Raw genomic sequence first — 21,477 nt, 5'->3', positions numbered from 1 at the left:
GAGAACACAGTTCCACTGCTCCACAGCTTAATGCTGGAAGCTTTATGCCCATCTAGCCCATGCCAGTCATTAGTCATAGTGCCACTAGATTCATGTTTATCTTCCCCATGGATTCCTATTCCACTGGCAATATTTCTTCAGAGGGACTAGACATTTGCACATCTGTGTCACCAATGGGTGCAGCTTAAAGTAGCTGCAAGCATTCATTAGAAGGGGTGTCCCCAAACATTTGCATCTGTAGTGTACTTCTCATCCTTTACAAAAGCTGCACTGCATAGTTTAGCCTGCAGGGGTCAGTATGCTCACTTACATTGTCATCCAGCTGGGCGGACACTCTGCAGTGCTCAGGGTCGATGTCTGACTTTGGAAGTAGGGGTGGCACCTGAGGAGCACAAGCCAGTGATTAGTACTACTATAGCAATACTGTGAAGAACATCTGTTAATTAAAGTCCGTACAAGCTAGAAAGGGAGTTTAATTACTTTATAATGCATCAAATTTATCAATACCCAGGAGCATGTAGGGAATACATTAAAAACAGAAATGCTTATTTAAGCCATGGCTTGGATGTTGGGCACATTTGCATATCTCTTAGACCCAGTAAAACACTGTTTAATCAAATTCATCAAATCCGACCACATTAAAGATGGAACTCTCCTAAAACACACCCTGTATAAATGCTAACAGGCCCTTTGAAAGTCTGGCGGAGAAGCTGGAGCCAATGGGTGTGAATTAGAAAAGTCCTAAATGGTGCTTTTTGTAATCGCCTATTATTGGGGGCTGAAAGTTCCAAGAAATTTAGCAGGATTAGGCAGTTTGAAAATGAGGAAATACAGGAGTCCTTCCCATTGGTGGATGGATCCAAAGCAGAGCCGCTGATGAAGCAATGTGAGATTTCAGTGCTGAGTAAAAAAGGTTTTCCACAAATGCGTATGTGTATGAGTCTGAGAGCCTTCACTGCAAGACCCCTCCAATAACGGCTATTAGAGAAGAGCTTAAAGAACAATGTTCCTGCCTTGAATATGGACTGTCGGATGTCCTGGCCCAGCCTCTCGGACATGCGGCCCATGTTGTCTGACATTTTCGTCATTCCCTCTGCCAGACTGTCAGGAAGTGACTTCACAGCATTCGACACGTTACGCATGGAGCTACGCAGAGGGTTCACAAATGTGTCCATCTACAACACAAGAAGATTGATTGTATCCAAATGAATGAGCGAGTACTGCATGTTTAATCCGTGTCAAGGTGCTGATCTCAAATAGACTTGCTTCTGTGGATTCTGGCACTGTATGATCAGTCTTGTTATCTGATGTACTACTGTCCATGTCCACACTGGCAGTTTATGCTCATTTGTCTTTGTGTGCGCTAGTTAACGCTTACTCCACCTTGAGTTCACATATCTGTCTGGCCCACATACACATTCTCTTTCTTTCACTCTCTCTTCCGGTCCAGTACTCCAAAAAAGCAGTACCCCCAACCTGAGAATTGTGCCTTTTCTTGTCTTTTAAAATACAGCATCATCACAAAGGTAGTGAGTGGAGATAGACTGGTCACTACTGGTCAACTACTACTACTACTACTTTTTTTTTTTTTGGACGATAAATTGTCCCAGAAATGATTGTGATTAACTACATTGTTGTCATTTGATGAAGCTGATATTATGATATTATTATAATACAATTGCACTCTTTTAAAGGACCTTTTGATAATCAAGAATATTCAGACATTACAATTGTAATATTACAATGATGAAAAGTTAAATCAAATAAATAATAATAATAAAATGGATAAAATAAAAACACTATTTTTAAACATAGTCAACATACAGGCTCATTCACATTAATGGGCTCTGCACACTCATTCTATTTAAGGCCAAAATGTTCCCACACCAGAGCTGTGGAGTGCGACTTTGCTCTCCACTGAAACACCAGAGTGACGTCCTATCAGATGATGCTCAATGTATTGCCATTGTCATTTTTGCCATTTGTGCTGTTAGTGGCTGTGTTCCGATACTCACTATACTGAGTGATGGACTCTTGTGTGTGTTACTGGAGCTAGGTCTCCAGGCTGTGCTTCCCCCAAGAAATGTGAAGAAATGTGAGCTCTGGCAGAGTTTTAATCAGAACTGAAAGACTGACACCAAATCAGAATGAGCAGCCAAACACAACATGGCAGTTCTGTGGATGTGTGCTAGGTCAGGTGCGACACGCATGATGGCCTGGAACTTTTTGGGATGCTTGTCGTCTTGCTTGTGAGGCGTTTTTTGCTTTGTCTTGTGTTGGAATACAAGCCAAGTTAATCTGCAATTCCCATGTGTGCCGGACTGCGGGGGGTGATCCGTCCCACCACTGTCTGTTGCACCACTATTGATGCATTGATTACTGCGCGCACTGCACTCTTTTCCTAAGCGATAGATGTTGCTGTCTGCTCACACAGGTAGCACAGCTTTCCTCACACAGGTTTCAGATGAGAGAACAGAGCAGTGCAACAGGCTAAAATACATGCATGTAAACACAATGGGCAATATCGAAAGTCAGCATAAAATAGCCATGGTCATGTCCATATATTTTCATGAAAGTGGAGCTACTCAGATTCTCAGGGTTTTGGTATAATCTTAATGAGTCTGCTTGCAACATTGGAAACTAGCGCCAAATCTGACGCTTGTGTTATTTGCTAGGCAGCTCCCAAAAATAAATAAAAGGTTTATGGGTTGGTAGGCACCCCAGACACCTGAACATATGGTGAAGACATTGAAGATAATCCACAACTGCTGCCATTTTATCAACCAGCTCCTAACACTGCATTTTTTCCAGAATGCTGATGATAATGTGGGTTCAAATCTGAAGTATAACTACAGTGGATTCTACAGAGCACAATAGGTCTTCTCTGGGAGTGAACTTGCCATAGTTAAACCTCCTTTATATATAGAAGGCTTTAATCTACACTCAAACACCATGTTGTAATGGACTGAATAGGCTCTTGTCGCAAGCCTACAATTGAATGTATTTTATTTTTATTTAAACATTTAGAAAAAGGTCAAGGGTACAGTACAGCAGTGAAAAGGTCTTTAGGTCATATAAATAGCAGAGCATGGCAGCCCTCAGAACAGGCAGGCCTTGCGGTAACTGTCTCTCACCTTCCGTGCAAAGTCGCCCTTGCCCTTGCTGTAGGCCTTGTTCTCCAGGAAGTCATGGACATAGGGCAGGAGAGTTGGGCATGCTTTCACCATCTCCGGATTCAGGAGCAGCTGAAAATACAGACGTCTTGCTAATACCACACGTGTCTCGTACATTGCCAACATGTACAGCTGTTGCACAGGTTTAAAGAGATAATTGATGTTCATTTCACCTGCGGATTGAGCCTACCTGCAAATAAGCATTGAGGTCCTTTTTCCTCCTCTCCAGAAAGTCCCTGTCCATGTTGTTGAATGTCTTCTTCCCAGGAAGTTTTAATATTGAGTTGAGGTTCTCAAACTGAAAGGCAACAGAGCAACGTTCAGGGAGTGGAGAAAGTTTCAAGTCAAACCCATACAGGTAAATACTAGTGCTGCAATCAAATAAATGCATGATGAAAAAAAGTTTGTGGACACCTCTTCTCATTAGTCAACAAGGCTGCATTTAGGGGAGCTAACTGCGATCTGACACAAATGTTCAGATTCACACACAAAACACTAAAATCTCCACAGAAAAGCACTGCTAATAGACTGGTATGCTCTGGAGCAGCCACACATGAGCCTAAGATCACCATGTCCAATGCCGAAACATCAGCTTGAGGGGGACAAAGCCTCCAGCTTAGAGCTGTGGAGCAGTGGAACTGTAATCTCTGGAGTGATGTGACTCAAACCAATATCTTTGGGAGGAGGAGCTGGAGTGGACTTTGTGATCTACAACTAATCAGTAGTCTAATGTTCTTGTGACTGAATGAAAATAGCCTTACCGGAAGAGTAGAGGCTGTTACCGTCTTAATACCCTTTATTTTGTAAGAAGCATTAGATAAGCAAGTGTCCACAAACTTTTGGCCATATAGTTTAGAGGCCTTCCGTGCCTCTAAATGAACCTTAATTGAGAAGTGAATTGCAGGGTTTCGCCTATAATAAGCCCTTCTGAAATTATTAATATAATTAAGTGCTAAACGGGTTCTTTGAGCGATCAGATAGAAGAACCATGAGGAACCATTTAGGAAAAGATGTATTTACACTTTATTAAACCTAAAAATGATTTATGGAAGAAGAAAATGTACCAAATGGACACTATAAGGTATAAGCCTCATTCTTCATATTCAAACAAGCGCCACTCTGTCCAGCAGCTCCTCCGTTACTGGGAGGTCAGAACAGGTCTGTTGAGGCTGGTGGGCCTGCAGTGAGGCCAGGTCTGGTGCACTGTGCCTGATCTGCCCCAAGGCCCACTCCCCTCACCTGCTCTGTGATGCGCATGTGGAAGTCGTGGAAGTCGCTGTAGCGGCGGTACGTCTTCCACGTGTCCTCGCTGCCATCCGGGTTCTTGCGAAAGACGGTGATGGCGTAGAGAGCGTAGGTCTTCCCGTGGTCGTTACACACGCCTGGCACAGGAAGGTGGTTTAGAGAAGCGTCAGCTACTGCTCAGCACGAGCCGTGGTGGGGGGAGGTGGAGGAGGTGAAGGAGAGGGTCGGGTGGGGGAACAGCATAGAGGACAGACACCACGATACAGGCAGAAAGAGGGCATTGCGCGAGTGGTAGAAAGAGAAAGAGATAAGGGAGAATGCATGATCGAAAAAGAAAAGGTTGGGAAAGAAGAAAGAGCAAGAGAGGAGCAAAACGTAGTTTTGTAGAGAGTGGGAGTTGAGGAATTGAGAAGAAAACAAGAGAAAGAGAGCAAGAGAGAGAAAAGAGAGAGCAGAAAGGTCACAAAATGGAATAGTGTTAAAGGAAAGTGTGAGATAGAGATAGTGAGAGCAAGTGAAAGCAAGGAAGAGTGCAAGAGAGAATGAAATACAGTGCGAGCAGTGCGAGAGAGGCATTTATGAGCGCAAGAGAGCGCGAGAGCAAGAGACAGCAAGAAAGAGTTAGAGAATAAGAGAGTGCGTGTATCGGGGGAGAGAGCACGAAAGAATAAGTGACAGCAAGGGAGAGAGTGCGTGAGAGAATAAGAGACAAGAGAAAGCGAGAGAGCGAGAATGGCAGATGGAGAGAGAGTGGGAAGGTGAGATGTGGCCATGGAGACAGACAATGAATGACAGACAAGGCAAAGCAGAGGGAGATGGAAAACAAAAGAGATGGAGGAGAACAGAGGGCAGGGAACGAGCGAAAGGAGAAAAGGACAAGGAAGAACAAAAGAAGATACAGTGAAGGTGATGGAATAATAGTGTCATGAAAAGAAGAACATGCACAAGGAAAGGAAAAAAAACAGAACGTGAACCTGATCAATCTCAGAAAAGCTGGAAAGGACTGATGAGACAGTGGTGGATAAACAAGACTATGAAGGTAGCAAATATGGAGGAATGGCTAATAAAGGGAGAGGAGAGGTACAGCAGAGAAAGAGCTTTTACTGACAATCTAAATTACAGTGCAATGTCTGTGGCTACCTGTGCTACAAGGCTAAACGTGTGTAGGTCCTCCTCATGCTGTCAAAACATCTCATCAAGGCATGGCCTCCACAACACATAGCCAGCACTGACTATAAGCGATTTATGCTACAGCAGCTGTTCTGTGGGATCGGCGCAGACCGACTAGCCTTTGCTGCCCAGGCGCATCAGTGAGCCATTGAACCAGCCACCCATGACACTGGGTGTCTGGTTCATGGGTTGCCCTTCTATGGACTACCTTTTGTAGGTACTGACCACTGCATACCAAGAACACCCCACAAGACCTGCCTGATGTTTTGGAGAGGCACTGACCCTGTCGTTTAGCTGTGTCCAAGGGGCTCAGATTCCTATGCCCACTTGTTGCCTTATGTACCCCACAGGTGTCAATGCAACTAGATAATCAATGTTCTTCACATCACCCATCAGCGTTTTGTTTTTTATGTTATGGTTGTTCAGTGTATATGTACGGAGTGTACATACCGGTATCAGAGATAAAAGCATGTAGTTGAAGGGACTCGTCCATGGTGGCGTTAGTGAGGTCATCCAAAGACTAGAAATACATGCAGAAAAACACAGAACATGGAGAGAATACACAAAAGCAATTTAGAAAAAATATTATTTAATTAAGAGATCATGCTGACAGTATCATTTACCTACCAAATTAATGCTTCCAGTTGGAGATCCATTAAAGGACTCTGCAGAAGGAGACAAAAAATATGTACAATATGGACAGCATGGACTGAACAGCTTTTTCTAAGCATTATAAAATGAAAAGAAAATGATAATTTGTAGAATCAGTATAACATTACAAACACTAAAAAGAAAAGAGGATGTAACCCCTTGCTAAATCTAAGCAATTGAATGCACCTCAATAACAATAACTAAATAACTAAGTTGATCAGCTTTGTTCCATGTACATCATCCCCCTGAATGTCCCTGGATCTCCTGAATTATAAGGCATGATGCTGACTACCCCCCTTTCTGGATCAGGGCCTTGTCGTGGTGGAAGGGCTTGAGTTATCAATGATCTCCAGGGTTAGGTCTTCAGGGGACGCTCCTGGTAGGGTCTCCATATCCAAACAGGCTTGAGGTGAAGATGTTGATGAGAAGTATGATCCAAAACATGCCCAACAATTAAGTAATCAGAATTAAGCACCCTGCCTGGAAAGGGTTACCAGGACCTACCCCTGGAGCCAGGCCTAGGGGTTGTGTCGCAGGTAAGCGCCTGGTGGCCAGGCAGCCCATATACCCTGGTACCCTTAGCCTGGGCAAATAACATGGGGCAAGCAAGTGGACCCGCCAGACGCAAGGTCCAGATTGGGCAAAGCAAGTGGGTCAAGAGCAGAAGGGCTCTTGGAGTCGTGGACCTTTGCAATGGTAAATGGCTCTTCTGTGCTTGCCCTATTGCCAATGTGACCATGGATTAACTGGATAAGGATAAAGATGATGATGATGATGACTACAAAAGTATGCCTTCTTCTTTCTGCCTACATATGAAAAAAGCCTAACATCGCCACCTAGAGTACCAAGTTCAGAGCAACTGTTCAATGACTAACTGAGTTACCAAATTAAATAGATTTATTGATATTGAAAGAAATGCATTAAGTTAGTAATCAGTGTCTCCACAACTCTAAGACAAGAACTCTGACAGTGTGGTACTACTGTGTTGGTTACGCCCACCTCCATCGCCATCATCTGAGCCCCGGTAGCTCGGCTCCTTCAGCATGTCCAGCTCCGCCAGCATGCGCACATACAGAGGATGCTGCCTAAAGGATGGGTAGAACCGCTCGTCCCTCAACATCATATCGTACACCTGTGAGAGACAGAGAGAGGGAGAGGGATTAAATTGCTTATTATATGAATATTTATAAATTCAATTAAGTGAAATTAACCAACCTACAGCAAAGTGTGCCAAGTAAGTGCAGGCCAAATGGCTAATTTTCTACTATAGGCTAGAGAGCTGACGTTACCAGCCAGAAACAATCCAAATAGAGGAAAAAATACAAGACAGGCAAGTGTAAGGCATCAATTTACATGCAGGTGAGTCAGCACAGCAATATACAAAATAGGCTCTGGGATAAAAAAGAAAATAAATAAATAAAATTGCGTGTGCGAGACAGAGAGAGCTCAAGAGCTTCACAAGCACACTGGTGTGAAGTTATTTTCTCACGACTTTCTCTACCTTTCTTTGGATGTCATCAAATATCTCTGGGGTTGGATCCTCCTTGTTGAGTTTCTCAGCCAGCCTGGCCAGAGATGCCTCGTCCACCTGCACTCTGGGGGAGGCCTGAACACAAGAAAGCATCTGTTTATCACAGACTTCACACACTTTCCCTCAGTCTTACAGGCCTAAGACTTTGGTATATACACAGTCAGATCAGAATATTATGACTACCTCCTGGCCCATTTTATCAGATCCATCTAGTAAATAGGAGCACTTTGTAGTTCTATAATGACAGACTGTCCATCTGTTTTCCCTCCTTTCACCCTGTTCTTCAATGATCAGGAACCCACAGGACCAGCATTCTGAGAATGACATGGTGGAGCAGACATTGCAGTGCTGCTGGAGTATTAAACACCTTAGCGCCACTGCTGGACAGAGAATAGCCCACCAACCAGAAATATCCAGCCAACAGCATCCTGTGATCACTAATAAAGGACTACAGGATAATCTACACAAACTCTGACTTTACATCTACAAGGCATATGTGGTGATGGTCAGGGGCCTACTGAGCTGCAGAAGAAAGCTTTTAACATTTCTATGGTCAATGAGAGCAGTGGAGAACCTTGATTTCAGAAGACTACTGGACTGACCTTCTCAGAGAGGTACTGCTCATAGACGCCCAGCGCAGCGGCCTTCAGCAGGCCTTTGGTCTGGCTGCTCTGCTTCTTGCCATCCTTCTGCCAACTCTGCATGACCTCCAGCTGTTGCTGCGCCGTTACCCGGTAGCCTTCCACGGTCAGCCAGAAGAACAGGTCTGCCTGGCCCCCCATCTGCTGCATGTAGTCTGGAGAAGGGCAGAAGCACAGAAGAGAAGAAAGTGAAGAAAAGGCAGCTAGACTGAGGTACAGTGGCAGAGTAAATGGACATAGCCAGGGTTCCCACTTGTAATGCACACCCTCAGCTTGTCCAGTCCCTGTAGAGAAGTACTACCAATACAACAGGACTCTGTAGAGCATGAACCTATGCCAGGCGGGGAGTAGAGGGGTACAAAGCCCCCCAGCCCTGAGCTGTGGAGCAGTGGAACTCTGATCTCTTGAATGACGGTGGAATAAAGATGTGCTACACTCACCCATAAAGAACTGCAGAGCTATATTGTGCACTAAGATATGATCCAGTGGGATTATACACAACTTCCCAAAATTTGCTGCAAGCTTCAAAGCATCCACTTCCTGGAAAAAACAACAACATAATGTATGATTATTATTTTAAGCTGCGGTTGCAGCAGTATACTCACCCCTAACGCACCAGAAATAAAGACCCTTACCTTCCCGGATTGTAGCCGTTGTATCCTTGTTTCGCAGACTTTTTTCACAAACAGTAAACTGTTGATTTGATTCTTTATCACATTGATATCTGAAGAGAAAGACAAAAAATAGAGAAGTCGAAGGAATTAGATACTAGACTGAGTACATTAAAGGGTGCCACAGAAACCATTTATTGAGTATTTAGGTTGTTCTTATGTATAAATAATAAATATGTGATGTTGGATGGAGGAAAAAATGCTATTTACTTGCCTCAGAATGAAATGCACTATTTCTCCTTTTATGGTACAAAATGTTGAGATCTGCTCTGATTGAGTGGTTTACAGCCGGTCAGCTGGCATTACCTTTGAACCTAGCACCCGCTGAGCACAGCCTCAGTTCCCTGGTTCTTGCTTATCTATGGTTTTTCTGTTTCACAGCTTTAGGGCTAAACAGGCTTTCACTAGCAGCCGTTATTTTCTCTCTAGCTGAAGGGAAACACAGGACGGCTGTGCAGCTAAAGTTGATTCCCCTACAGGCAGTTGCTTGGCTGTTACAGGTGGTTGCTAGCTATTTGCTCTGGCATTACTAAGTGGTTGCTGTAGTATACCAGGTAGTTACTATGGTTTTGCTGAGTGATGGCTATGGTACCCCAGGTGGTTTTGCAAAGTAGCTGCTACGGTACATCAGGTTGTTGCTAAGGTGTTGAAACAGTGTCGATTTCTGACGAGTTATTTGTCTGTATGGATGGACCACTAAAGCTCTCTAAAAAGTATGGAAGTCCAAGCATAAGCCACTAAAGTCAGACCAGGCATGTGACCAAAGTAGTGCACTTGTGTATGTATGTGCATGTGCATACCGTCTCCTGCAGTATCTAACGAGCGCAGGTACTGGAGTTCCTCCAGCACTTTGTCTTTCACAGCCTCTAGTTCAGATGGCTTATCGGTCAGCTTGAGGATGTTCATGAAGGCTTCATAATTGCAGCTGGAGTCCCGGATCTACACACAAGCACACAAGGAACTTACGTACACACACATACGTGAACATGAGTGCAAAGAACACACACACACACACACACACACACACACACACACACACACACACACACACACACACACACACACACACGCACGCACGGATACAGGCAAACACATAGGCACCCAGACACACATTTTGAGCTCAAGTAAAATGTCAGACAAATACAGCCCTGAAAGTCCGAATGACTTTGTTAATGGGAAACTCTTCCTGTGGAGAGCGAGAGAGCATGGCCACACCATATAAAGACACCCAAATCTAACTTCAATATCTCAAAATACCTGAAAAAGCAAGAGGAAAAACACCCTGCAAATACCCTGACTAAAGGGGGACTAGGGGTATAAGAAAACATTACTATATATCATAGTTGTCAGATATATAGATATATCACCTACAGTATTTATATATAGTATATATAATAATAGTAATAATATATATATATATATATATATATATATATATATTAGATAGATAGATACATATACCATATACGTTTCTATTAATACAGCACAGAAATATAGTTCATTTCCTGAATCTGAAGACTGAAGACTCCACCCTTTCCATTACAATGTCATTGCCAGAACGTACGGGACTCGCATCCAGAGTTACAAGCCTGTAAAGTCGGGCTGAGATACTCGTGTCTGCGTCTCTACACATGCCGTGTCTAACAGGTGCATTCGTGTGTCCGTCAGTGGGTTTGTGTAAAACTGACCAATGGACACTCAGAACCTCGTTTTCCGCCTCTAACTGTTTATATACTATTTGATTCATACATTCCACTGCTTTTGTGAAGCCAACACTCTGGTAAACCCATTTCAAGCACCAAGACTATTCATCCACATCAGTAGAGGCAGACATATTTTTCTAGGAAATTTGAAGAATTTCGAAAATCGAATATTTTTAGGTTCAGAGTCAGAGCATCTTTTCGCATGGGTGCTCTGGGTCACATGGGGTCTTGTTATAGTGAGAGCTGAGATTGTTCTGAAGATTTTGACATAAAACATGTGGGCATAATCTACTATGCAGGTGCTTTTAAAGGCGAATTTAAGAAGATGTGCAAAAAAACTAGAAAATGCCTTTAGACCCCAGAGGGATACTGACCGAGTGTCTTCAGATCCCAATATTCTGATATCATTATAATTCAACCTTTACATACACTTGATGCATATAGTGGGTGTTTTATACTATGTTTACCTTGCTTACAGTATCCCAATATATTGAATCGTAAGCTCTGCATCGTGATGGGTATCGTACCACCAGATGCCTTCCAATACACAGCCCCACAGGCGGCAGACTTACCATCCAGATGACAAACTGATTGATATAATCTGGATCACTCAGTTGGTTAATCAGCGGTAGCAGAACTCCTCTTGCCAAAATTTCCTACAGAGATTATTAGAATAATTGATTATTATTTTAATGCCTGCACCTAAATAATGACAAGCAGTATTAATTAATTTCACTAATTGCATTATTTACACAGATCAAGGAGAACTGCTATAGGTTTCACTGACTCTGTTAATTACTTTCACAGATGTCTTGATGAAATATATAGTAAACAGCTGTATCTAGGTGTTAAGAAGCACTTTATAGCCTCACCCTGAGGAAGTATCTCATGTTCTTGTTGTGGAAGTCTCCAGGAGGTAGTAACAGATACAGCAGCACCTCACATAGATCCCGCAGGAAGCCTAGGTTGAGAGAACATCATTAGGTGAAGTCAAGGCAGCAGTGCAACATATGTAATGTGTCCAAATCTTTTAAATCATATCAAAATCAAAGCCAAGACTGAGTTTTTGCAATGATGGTGTGAGGCTGACATGGCTAACTAGAAATGAACAATAACGGCAGAAAATATGAGCACCATGGTTCCAATTTCCTTCCAAATATATACATCTGTCAGGTCAATAAGTATCCATAAGTCAATTTGCATAATGTTGAAATGCATTTCTTGAGCTTATCCTGCTTTTGTTGGAGTTACTGTCTCTACTGTCCAGGGAATAATAATAGATAATAAATAAAAGCAACCCTTCAAACTCTTCATTCCTTGGCTACAGCTAATATGTCAACTTGGTGAGGTGAGGAACTACTACTTTAACTCTCTGGCTGTAGAGAGCATCTCTGATGCGTGTTCACACGGACATCCTAACCCTAACCCTTCTGTCCTTGTGCTGCAGTGAGTGTTCCCGTTTGTCTCTCTGCGGGTCTCACCTTCCTCGTCCTTGTTGGAGGTACACACCATGTCCCTGCAGATTTTCCTCTCCATCTCCACCTCGGCCTCAAAGAACGCATCCAACAGCTCCTCAGGGGCGTCGCCTGTGTCACGAACACACATCTATATGAATTTTTCCGGCAGGCACTTTCACCAAAGTGGATTACAAGTGACACAATAAAGACAATAAAAACCTTGATGTGCCCCTCTATTCTGGTCTTTTTGCCTTTTGGCCTCTATTCCTGAAATCAGGATTGAGGACGATAATGGGGACTATACTTCGGTGTACATTTTGTGTACATTTATAGTCGTAATGTAAACATGCTTTGATTACCTAAAAAGGAAGATTTAAGTTCATTTCTTACTTATGTTTCAGTATTAGTTTAAAAGATTGTCAGAAAACCTGAAAACTAGACTCCTAGACTTTTTTTTTTTTTAGATTAATTTTGCAACGCTAAATTAGCACAACTGCACAGAGCTAGACTTTTCAAAGACATCAGAAAACATTAACTAACTAACTAAGCTAACAATGTGCATGTGTACTGTTCATGTCCTTTAATAAGCGGATTGAATAAACATCCACATTGCAGGCTAGAAAAAGTAAGTGAATCTCTGGGCCCTATTTTAGCGACCTTTAGGCAAGCTGGCAACCGCACAGCTTGATTTAGAACGTGTCACCGTGTCTTTGCTATCGTAACAATGGGCCGAAAAGGAATTTACCAAGTCTCTTAATTAATCATGGGTTGTGTTTTGGGCGTTACGTGCAATCAACCAATCAGCGTTTAACTTGTCATTCCCTTTAAGAGCCAGGTGCGATCTGACTTTGGCAGATTGCTATTTCAATGGTCTGGGAAGGTTTGCTGAAGCGGTGGAGCGCCTCACTTCTAGAATAATGTTAGTTTTTTTTTTTTCTGTTTATTGTTGATGTAAAAGTTTGCACAGCTGCCAAGCGCCACAAGTTATGGGTTGGTGAACTGCTGCAAGTCCAGGTGTGTGTAATAAGCAGGGCATGCAATTCACTGCCAAGATAGCAATGAATGTCTGTCTGTTGACATCTGCCTAAGTTGTTTTTAGTCAGTGGTGCACCTGTTTGTTTTCGTTACCAAGACAGCAATTTACCTGAACACCTCCACTGCTGTTTAAACGACGCAGACGAAAGCTCATTGGGTGAAAGACAGGCCCTCTGGGTTAATTACTTCACCAAGAGATAACTGGCAAAAAGTGTTTTAATTAAGGAGATGAGATTGGAAGTGTGGATTTCATATAGGGCAGCAGGAGGACACTGGAAAAACTGCCATATTGCCATATTACAAAATACAGGAATTTTCTCCAGAAGACACCAGACAATGATCTAGCATGTACTGTTATTAATGATGCACTCTGTGTGTTCAAAATTAGAGTCAAATAAATGATACTGGGCATACAGAATCTGCCTATCTGGTCGATATGTCATGGAAAATGACAACAGTGTGAATTTTCCTTCTGTATCTAGTTTCACAGCTGCTTTGCCCATTATATAAAGGGTACACAAAGCCTGGTTACTGAGAAATTGGTTCTTCTCAAGAAAGATCTCAGAAGACAAAGCTGGGGGGGGGATTCTGTGTGATAGTCAAAGGTGTTGGCAAATACATCGTCATTGCCTTACTGAAAGACATCGCCATGGATGTAAGGTCTCACATAGAAAGAATCCACTTCTAGATCACCAATCGAGCACTGAAAACATTTTTATTACCATTAATAAAGACATTCTTTCATGTGGACTGTTTTCTCCTTCACATGAGCTCCCACGGTCTGGACTACAGCCGTCCCTTTTATGAGCAGAAAAACTCGAGTGGTAAACCCCTCTTATATTCTGGAAGACTACCAAAGACACTGTCCTGGGCCCAGACCCAAAAATAGATCCAGACAGCAGCAGCAGCAAAAGAGAATTCTATTCTTGTAGGCTAAGCTAAAACATTTTGTCCCAGGCCAAAGCGTTCTAGCTGTGACAATTCATGAGCAAAAGAAGACAATCTTCATAAGTCCCCCTTTAAACAGCACAAAAATACAGGACAGAGTTTTGCTAAACTGGAAGAAAGCGGGGCTTACGTTGTTTGAGGTCGTCCCTCTCGTTCAGCCTCTCCTGGGCTTTTCTGAAGACGCGGAGGTGGGTGGCGAAATCATCCACCAGTCTGGTGGTGAAATAAGGCTGCCAGTCCACCTCTTTGGACCTGAAAATAAATATATCCAAATAAATAAAAAAAGTGTCACTGTAGCACCCAAAAAATAAACAAACGCCTCCTGCCCTAACACGTTCTAGATAGAACAATATCATGGCCACGGATCTACATGGCCGAAGAATGCACACCATACATCCACCCACATCTAAAGCTTGCATTTATGACTTTTAATAGCATACAGTATAAAAACCCTTAAACATTTAATGTAACTGTAACAGTAAAACATTTAATGGATGTTAACTGTCTACTTAACATGAACAATGCATTGTTACAGTACAGAATAGACAGATATTTGTAAGATATTTGCATGGACACATATATTCACAAATATACATAAACCCAAACTCTAAACCAAGTATAGTGGATACCTAAAAAGGTACAGAAACCTACAGTTGCAAGAAAATCAGAGTAAAACCTTTGGAATCACCTGGATGTCTGTATTGATAATAAAAGAAATAAAAAGTGGTCTGATTGTGAAGTAACTCACAATTATAGCCAAACTAAATCTGACTAAACCAGTAACACCAACAGTTGCACTGTTTAAGTCCTTTATTGAGCTCACTGAGTAACATCAACAGTGCAGGCTAGAAAAAGTAAGTGAACGGCTGGGTTAATGACTTCTCTGCAGGCTAATTGTAGGCTAAATGTTTCAATAAAGATGAGTCTAGAAGTGTGGGTTAACAGGTGTGTTTTGGCCTTTGAACAAGCACTGACAAATCTGACCTTTTTTTCTGACCATGCCTCGACTTCCAGAAAAAGACCTGGATTTACATCAATGCATAATTATACGAATTGGGAGTTGTTGGTGGACTGTTGCAACTCTCCCTAGTAGTGGGTGTCCTGCTAAAAAAACTATTTCCCTTTAATGTTGCGCTAATTTTATTTGTAGCTACAGACTATATTTGGTGGAGGTTCTAAAAGGGGGGGGGGGTCTACAGCTTATGAAAGGAAAGGAATCACTTCCTTTTACTACCCTGCACTGTGCATGAATAACAGACACTGACAGTACAAATGTTTTTATGTCATCAGTTTAGTTCGATTGTGGTTAGACTGTAAGTGTCTACAATAGTGAAATAGATAACGATCAGACCACATTTTATTAGGAATCAATGCAGAAAACCAGGTATTTTCTGCAAGTGCACAAAGGAACAGTTCTGAACAAACACAAACAGCTTGGCGGTGAGGTGAGGCTGGACTGAGGAGCCTTTTAAATGATTTTTAAAAGATATGCTGCCAATTCATAGACATACTCCTCTGGGAGATATGTCCATCCTACAACCTAAAAAGTCTTGTGCTCTTAAAACATGTGTTGTTAAAATGTATTTCCAATTTCCAATACTGCACAATATTGAGCAATGTTCCTCCCTCTCAGCACATCTGAAACATACATGTTAGCAGGTCGATAACAAGCTTGCAGAGGCCGTGTTAAGTACAGAGTGGGTGGAGTAAAAAAAGTATGCTTTGTACTTTGCTGCTGCCACCAATGGGAGCATCAAAATTCATCACTACATAAAAGAGGGGAAATCCTCTGTATTTTATTATAAACTGAAGTTTCAGACGCAACAGAATTTCATTTTTAATGACTTGGAGGCACACTAGCCAGATCTGGAACAGCAAAAGTGCATTTTTTTTATTTACTGCCATGAAATGATATTATATGTGTGTGTGTATGTGATTTAAAACTGCTTTGATTTAATTGATCGATTATAATAAAAATCACTAAAGCACATATAAGCAAGTCTGTGGTACCGTGTGGAGAACTGGACAAGAGCATTCTGCACCGTCTGCCTGATTTCCAGCAGGAAGGACTCATCCTCACTCAGGGTGTAATACCAGTACTGGATATAGTCTCTCAGGGCAAACTGGATCACCTGCACAATAACAGAAGCAAATCAGGATCTTAGTAATGTAACTGACGAAAACAGAGAGACGGAGAGACAGAGAGACAGAGAGAGAGATTCAATCAGGTAATTGAGTCACGACTGCATGATGAATCTGATAAACACATCATCTGTTTTTACTTGATTATGGGGAAGTTCTTATCGAGCTCGGTGGCCACTGGCCAAGAATCTTTGCTGTGCTGAGGGGGAGACGTAATCTGGGTGCATAACCAAACGTAACATCATTTGAGATCATGCTAAATGGAACTGGTTGATACTCTCGTGGTCTGCAGGACACGCACCCATACACATACGGCTCACAACAGAGCTTGCATAATCCCTGGAAAACATGCCATTCAGTTATATCCCTCGGGTGTTTGTGGTTGTGGATGTGTATGCGTGTGTGTGTGTATTTGCCTCTCAGACACAAGGCTGCTGGGCTTTCATGATCAAACACGTTAAATTAAACTGCTGGTCTCTGTTACAGTAAGAAAGAGAGCCGATAGACAAATCACTGGCAACACTGGTAGTGCACCCTTATATATTATATATTAGCTAAGTGTTCATTAGTTATTAGTGCATAGCTTAATTTACACATTGGACGCGTGATAGGGAGGGGCTATGAGCTAGCATACTAATCAATAAGTGCTAAATCAGTTGCTAAGAAATAACTAATGCTTAATCAGTTTGTTTGTAAGTTTGGTTGGGGGTGAAAAAGCTCAGAAGCAGTTTTACAAGCCTATTTACCACCCTGTTATTTTGTCCCAAAATAAAACACAGCTTTATCCATTTTGCAGTGAGCTTATCAGGAGGGAAAAAGGCAGATTTCTGATCAGCTGGTTCTCATCAGCATGGCGGCTCACAGGAGCCATGTAGCACACTTAAGTCTTACTGGATAGTGTTGCTGTCCTGTCTGTGTCCTCTCAATGCAGTGTGCGGTTAGCTAGCTGAAAAGATTGTGGCCGGTCAGAAAGCATTAGCTTTTAGCCTAGCACCTGCCTAGCACCCATTTGCTTCCCTGGGTTTGGCTTCCTCAAGTGGTTCTTTTGAGTTCCCCTTCTGATGTGTGGTCAGCTCTAGTCTGAGGCAGTCCAGTTTGATGTTGGTCAGTATGTGTTTGCTTTTAAGGTGCTTCCACACCTAACATGTTTGGTCTGGACCTTCAGGCTTTTCAGTTCAGTCTGAACCTAAATAGCAGGTGTGAGGGTGCTGCGATATGCTTAATGTACAGTGAAACCCATCTATTTGTATGCGATGTATGTTTTTGGGTCCCACACACACAAATTAGGCTGCATTTCAGCAGAGAACACATGCTTCGTGTTCTTCATTGCAGACAAAAACAGCTGACTTGGCTCAAACTGGTCAATCTAAAGTGCATGATCTCTAAGGAGAGGACAATGTTGGCCACTGATGTTACCCACTAGCTCGCGCAATGCAATTTTCTCATAGAATCTGCTCACTACACGACCCGATTACATGGACATTACTGCAATCAGGCATGCAATGCTGAAGGGTGCCTTCTTATACAGAAAACTGTGTTCAAAACCATCTCCTAAGCTCATCTAAATAAGGAGGGGAAGGAAATGGTCACACATTTGCAGTCATCCAGACAGAAAGTGAAGAGTCTGCACTATCGCCAGAGCAGAAGTCTGTCCACACATGTGGCTGCCTCAGAAAGCATGTGACAATCTTTTATTGCCATGTCATCACTATGGACGACGCCGCTTTCGAAATTTCCAACAAAAGCATGACTTTGCGCTTCCCCGGGTTTGTGCAGAGGTTACCTGTTGCAGCGGCTCGTCGATGATGTTGGACCCTGTCAGGCGCCGGTCGATCTTTATTGGCTTGGTCTCTTGCTTCAGCTCCTCCAAAGTCTGAGGAAATAATCAGAGCGTCGCTTTGGATCTGGAATAGCCGTGCTGGGTGGCTGGCTTGTAAATCATAATTCAAGTGTGCAAAAAAGGAACAGTTCTCCTCTTATCCCTAACGTAACTCATCAGGCAGGGACTGTTTGCTTCTTTAGTTTATGTGTGGAGTTTCAAGGCTAATGTAGCTCACAAATAATGGACACCTATAGCCCATCTGTCAGCACTGTACAAACTACATGCCTAATTAGTAACATAAACCTCAAGTTAAAAGAATAGTTTGGCAAAAATGATCATAATTCATCACTGACCCCAGTTCCAGCCAATCAGCAAAGACATTGGTGGGTATAGGTTGGTATCTGAGGTTTGCTTCTCAAGTTTGTAACTGAAGATGCTAGGCTAATGTAGCCAACAAACACTGGACTTAAACTGTCACCAAGCTCAGCAAATCACACAAAACCTTTATTAGCTGCCTTGATCAAAAACACTACATCAAGATTATATAAATAAATATAAAGCAGCACGTTATCTTATGTATTTAAGCTACAACTGGAAGAAAAGGTGTTCATAAATTAAAGGAAGTCATAAACTGTTCTAAACCACACTCTGGGGCATTTCTGGCATGGACTTAAAGAGACAGAGACAGTCTAAGTCAGTGTTTGTTATCCTAGCATCTCTTGTTCCAAAAAGAACCACAGATAGACACATGTTCACTCCTAACTGGTGATAAATCCTACTGACAACACAGTATTCAAGATCACATCTGTGTCTTTCAACATATTGGGGTCTTCGGCAATTAGTAGTGCCGAGAATAGTGGAAGTGGGAGACACACTGCAAAAGACAAATTAGATTTTCCTAATTTTAATTTCCCGCCATATATTTCTCATTTTGGCCAGAAGCTTCATTTGCTAAACTTATTTAAAAAAAATAATAACAATTCTCAGTCAGACAGTCAGTGTCAGTGTTCTTTAAGCTCAGACAATATTCTTGATATGCTTAGAAAAGTATATTGTGCATCATGATCACAAAATTTATCACAACAGGATAAAATAATCCAAATATTGCCCACCTACCCTTGCTTGACTGATCAACTCCATTCAGGGTAAGGAGAAACTGTTTTTGGCTAATTTTTGGGTAAACTATTCCATTATAATAGGAAAAACAACAGTTTCAGCAGTACTGTGGCCCTCCAGGAACACAGCTTGCCAAACCACTTTAGACTCTTCAGATTTTCATGCATAACATGGTTTATTTTACATGCATATACATATATGTACATATACATACATATATAACAAGAATGTCTTCTAGTATGAAAACTACTGTTGTACCTTTGCTATGCCAGTTGCTGTGGGAGGAAGATAGGAGTGCTCGCACTTCTCTAGATGTTTCTCTGAGTTTGTCTTTCCAAACAAAAGGGTGACGGCAAAGCCCCTAAAGAGAAAAAGGAACATTTATCATAAAAAAAGCACAGACAATGGCCCCTGCAGGAAAAAGATAAGCTTATTCATATTCATGGAGGGCATCAGTGCATGAAGACACCCGGCAGACCTGGAGGAGCCCCGCAGAGGCTGCGTCGACCCACTTACCCGCCAACAAAACAGAAGATATAAAATGCCAGATAAAAGATGGCGAAGGGTCCGAACGTGATGAGGAAGAGCACGACTCCCAGACCCCCCCATCCCCAGACGGACAGACTGGCCTGGAACAAACACACACACACACAGAGAAACACACAGACAGAAGAGGGGCACGTTAATGACATTACAAGCACTTCAAAAATGAACTGCCACTTACAGATGCTCAATGCACTGTTTGTTAACGGTTAGTCCAATATTTGCTTTTGGAATACTGATATTGCAAAAGGCTGCCGTGCGCAGACTATCCCTTTACGAGAACACTGTGTGCCGTGTGTCCTGACCAGCCACCAGAGGAGTTTCTACAGGTGTTCCAGTGAGGCAAATGAATAAAATGGCAAGTCATTTTTCACAAAATGATTGCAGGTCAATCTTTAACCACACAAGGTGAGCTTCACTTAGGCTAACCGCACAGCAAATAAGGCTAGGCCCTTGGGAGAGTAAAGAGACCTTGTTCTGGGTCAATCCCTCCTCAGCCAGGGTCAAGATAAATCAAAACTTTCTCAGTTTAAGAATAGGAGGAACAGCCTGACATGTCTCTCAAGGACTGAACACACCGTGCTCGAAAACTGAACACACAACGGGTGTGTGCTAAATTGCAGCCCGACTTGGTTAGCAATTATAATTAAACCAGCCGTGGGAGGTTAGTTACTGCAAACCGAACTGCTACTAAAGTCACTGAATAGATTCAAAACACTGCTCTTCTGAAAAGGCCTGATACGTTTCCAACACTGGGCTAGAATATGCAATAAATTATAATACTGTTTAATATAAAATAATATCATCAGAACATTTAACACACCAAACATCTTAGAGCTAAGCTTACACTACATTACCCTTATAATTAACCTCAGTTTCATATACCCTAACATTGAACCCTGTGGGATTCCACAATATTCGCTTCTTACTATTTACTGTTACCAATAATTCACAGCAGTTTTTGAATTAATAACAGGATTAACAACAGTGTAGTAAACCCAAGGTTTAAAAGCTTAAGAACATCTGTACACCTACTCATTCAGCCAATCAAAGGGCAGCAGTGCAATGCATGATATCATGCCGAATAAAGGCCGGCAGCTTCAGGTAATGTTCACATTAACCATCAGAGTGTGGCATGATTGTTGGTGCAAGGCAAGCTGGTGTCTAGGACTGCTGATCTCCTGGGATTTTCAGCACAACAGCCTCTAAAGCTGACTCTACATTTTTCCAGTCTTCCAACTGTCCAAGGTATAATGGAATAGAGGTGGTGTAATGGTGTGGGAAATGTGGTTTTCTTGGTACACGCTGGGCCTGTTTATACCAATCATCGCTTGAATAGTACATCCTCTTTGATAACATGGTACTGTTGCTGACCATGTGCATCCCTTCATGACACAATTGACCCATCTTTTAATAGCTACTCGCAGCGTGATGATGCACCATGCCACAAAGCAAAAGCCTTGAACAGGTTTCATGAACTTGACAAGGAGTTCAGTGTTCTTTAGTGACCTTCTCAGGTCAGTGGATCTGAACCCAACGAACCCTTGCGAAAATGCTCCTCAAAAAAGGACCAGAATCTGAAATAAACACCTCTAAAATCTTGTGGAATCCATACCATGAATAAATGAG

General features: G+C 42.3%; 1 protein-coding gene across 1 annotated transcript in view; it reads right to left on the bottom strand.

Annotated features, from left to right (window-relative positions):
• Positions 1-21,477, bottom strand: part of snx13 (sorting nexin 13) — a 42,706-nt gene that overhangs the window by 6,703 nt on the left and 14,526 nt on the right. Inside the window, exons 2-22 of the mRNA XM_072675346.1 lie at positions 19,822-19,934; positions 19,564-19,666; positions 18,151-18,240; positions 16,236-16,357; positions 14,356-14,477; positions 12,267-12,371; positions 11,658-11,746; positions 11,358-11,441; positions 9,883-10,021; positions 9,047-9,135; positions 8,852-8,951; positions 8,373-8,566; positions 7,741-7,845; positions 7,239-7,371; positions 6,216-6,253; positions 6,039-6,108; positions 4,413-4,555; positions 3,364-3,471; positions 3,135-3,245; positions 1,014-1,175; positions 311-382 (exon numbers count right to left, since the gene is read on the bottom strand). Coding sequence (XP_072531447.1) covers positions 311-382; positions 1,014-1,175; positions 3,135-3,245; positions 3,364-3,471; positions 4,413-4,555; positions 6,039-6,108; positions 6,216-6,253; positions 7,239-7,371; positions 7,741-7,845; positions 8,373-8,566; positions 8,852-8,951; positions 9,047-9,135; positions 9,883-10,021; positions 11,358-11,441; positions 11,658-11,746; positions 12,267-12,371; positions 14,356-14,477; positions 16,236-16,357; positions 18,151-18,240; positions 19,564-19,666; positions 19,822-19,934 — 2,292 coding nt within the window. The remainder of the gene's footprint in view (positions 1-310; positions 383-1,013; positions 1,176-3,134; positions 3,246-3,363; positions 3,472-4,412; positions 4,556-6,038; positions 6,109-6,215; positions 6,254-7,238; positions 7,372-7,740; positions 7,846-8,372; positions 8,567-8,851; positions 8,952-9,046; positions 9,136-9,882; positions 10,022-11,357; positions 11,442-11,657; positions 11,747-12,266; positions 12,372-14,355; positions 14,478-16,235; positions 16,358-18,150; positions 18,241-19,563; positions 19,667-19,821; positions 19,935-21,477) is intronic.

Source organism: Salminus brasiliensis, chromosome 3, assembly GCF_030463535.1.
Source record: "Salminus brasiliensis chromosome 3, fSalBra1.hap2, whole genome shotgun sequence".
In the NCBI taxonomy this organism is placed as follows: domain Eukaryota; kingdom Metazoa; phylum Chordata; class Actinopteri; order Characiformes; family Bryconidae; genus Salminus; species Salminus brasiliensis.
Note: the sequence above shows the minus strand (reverse complement) of the source record. Positions and strands in the feature narration are given on the sequence as shown.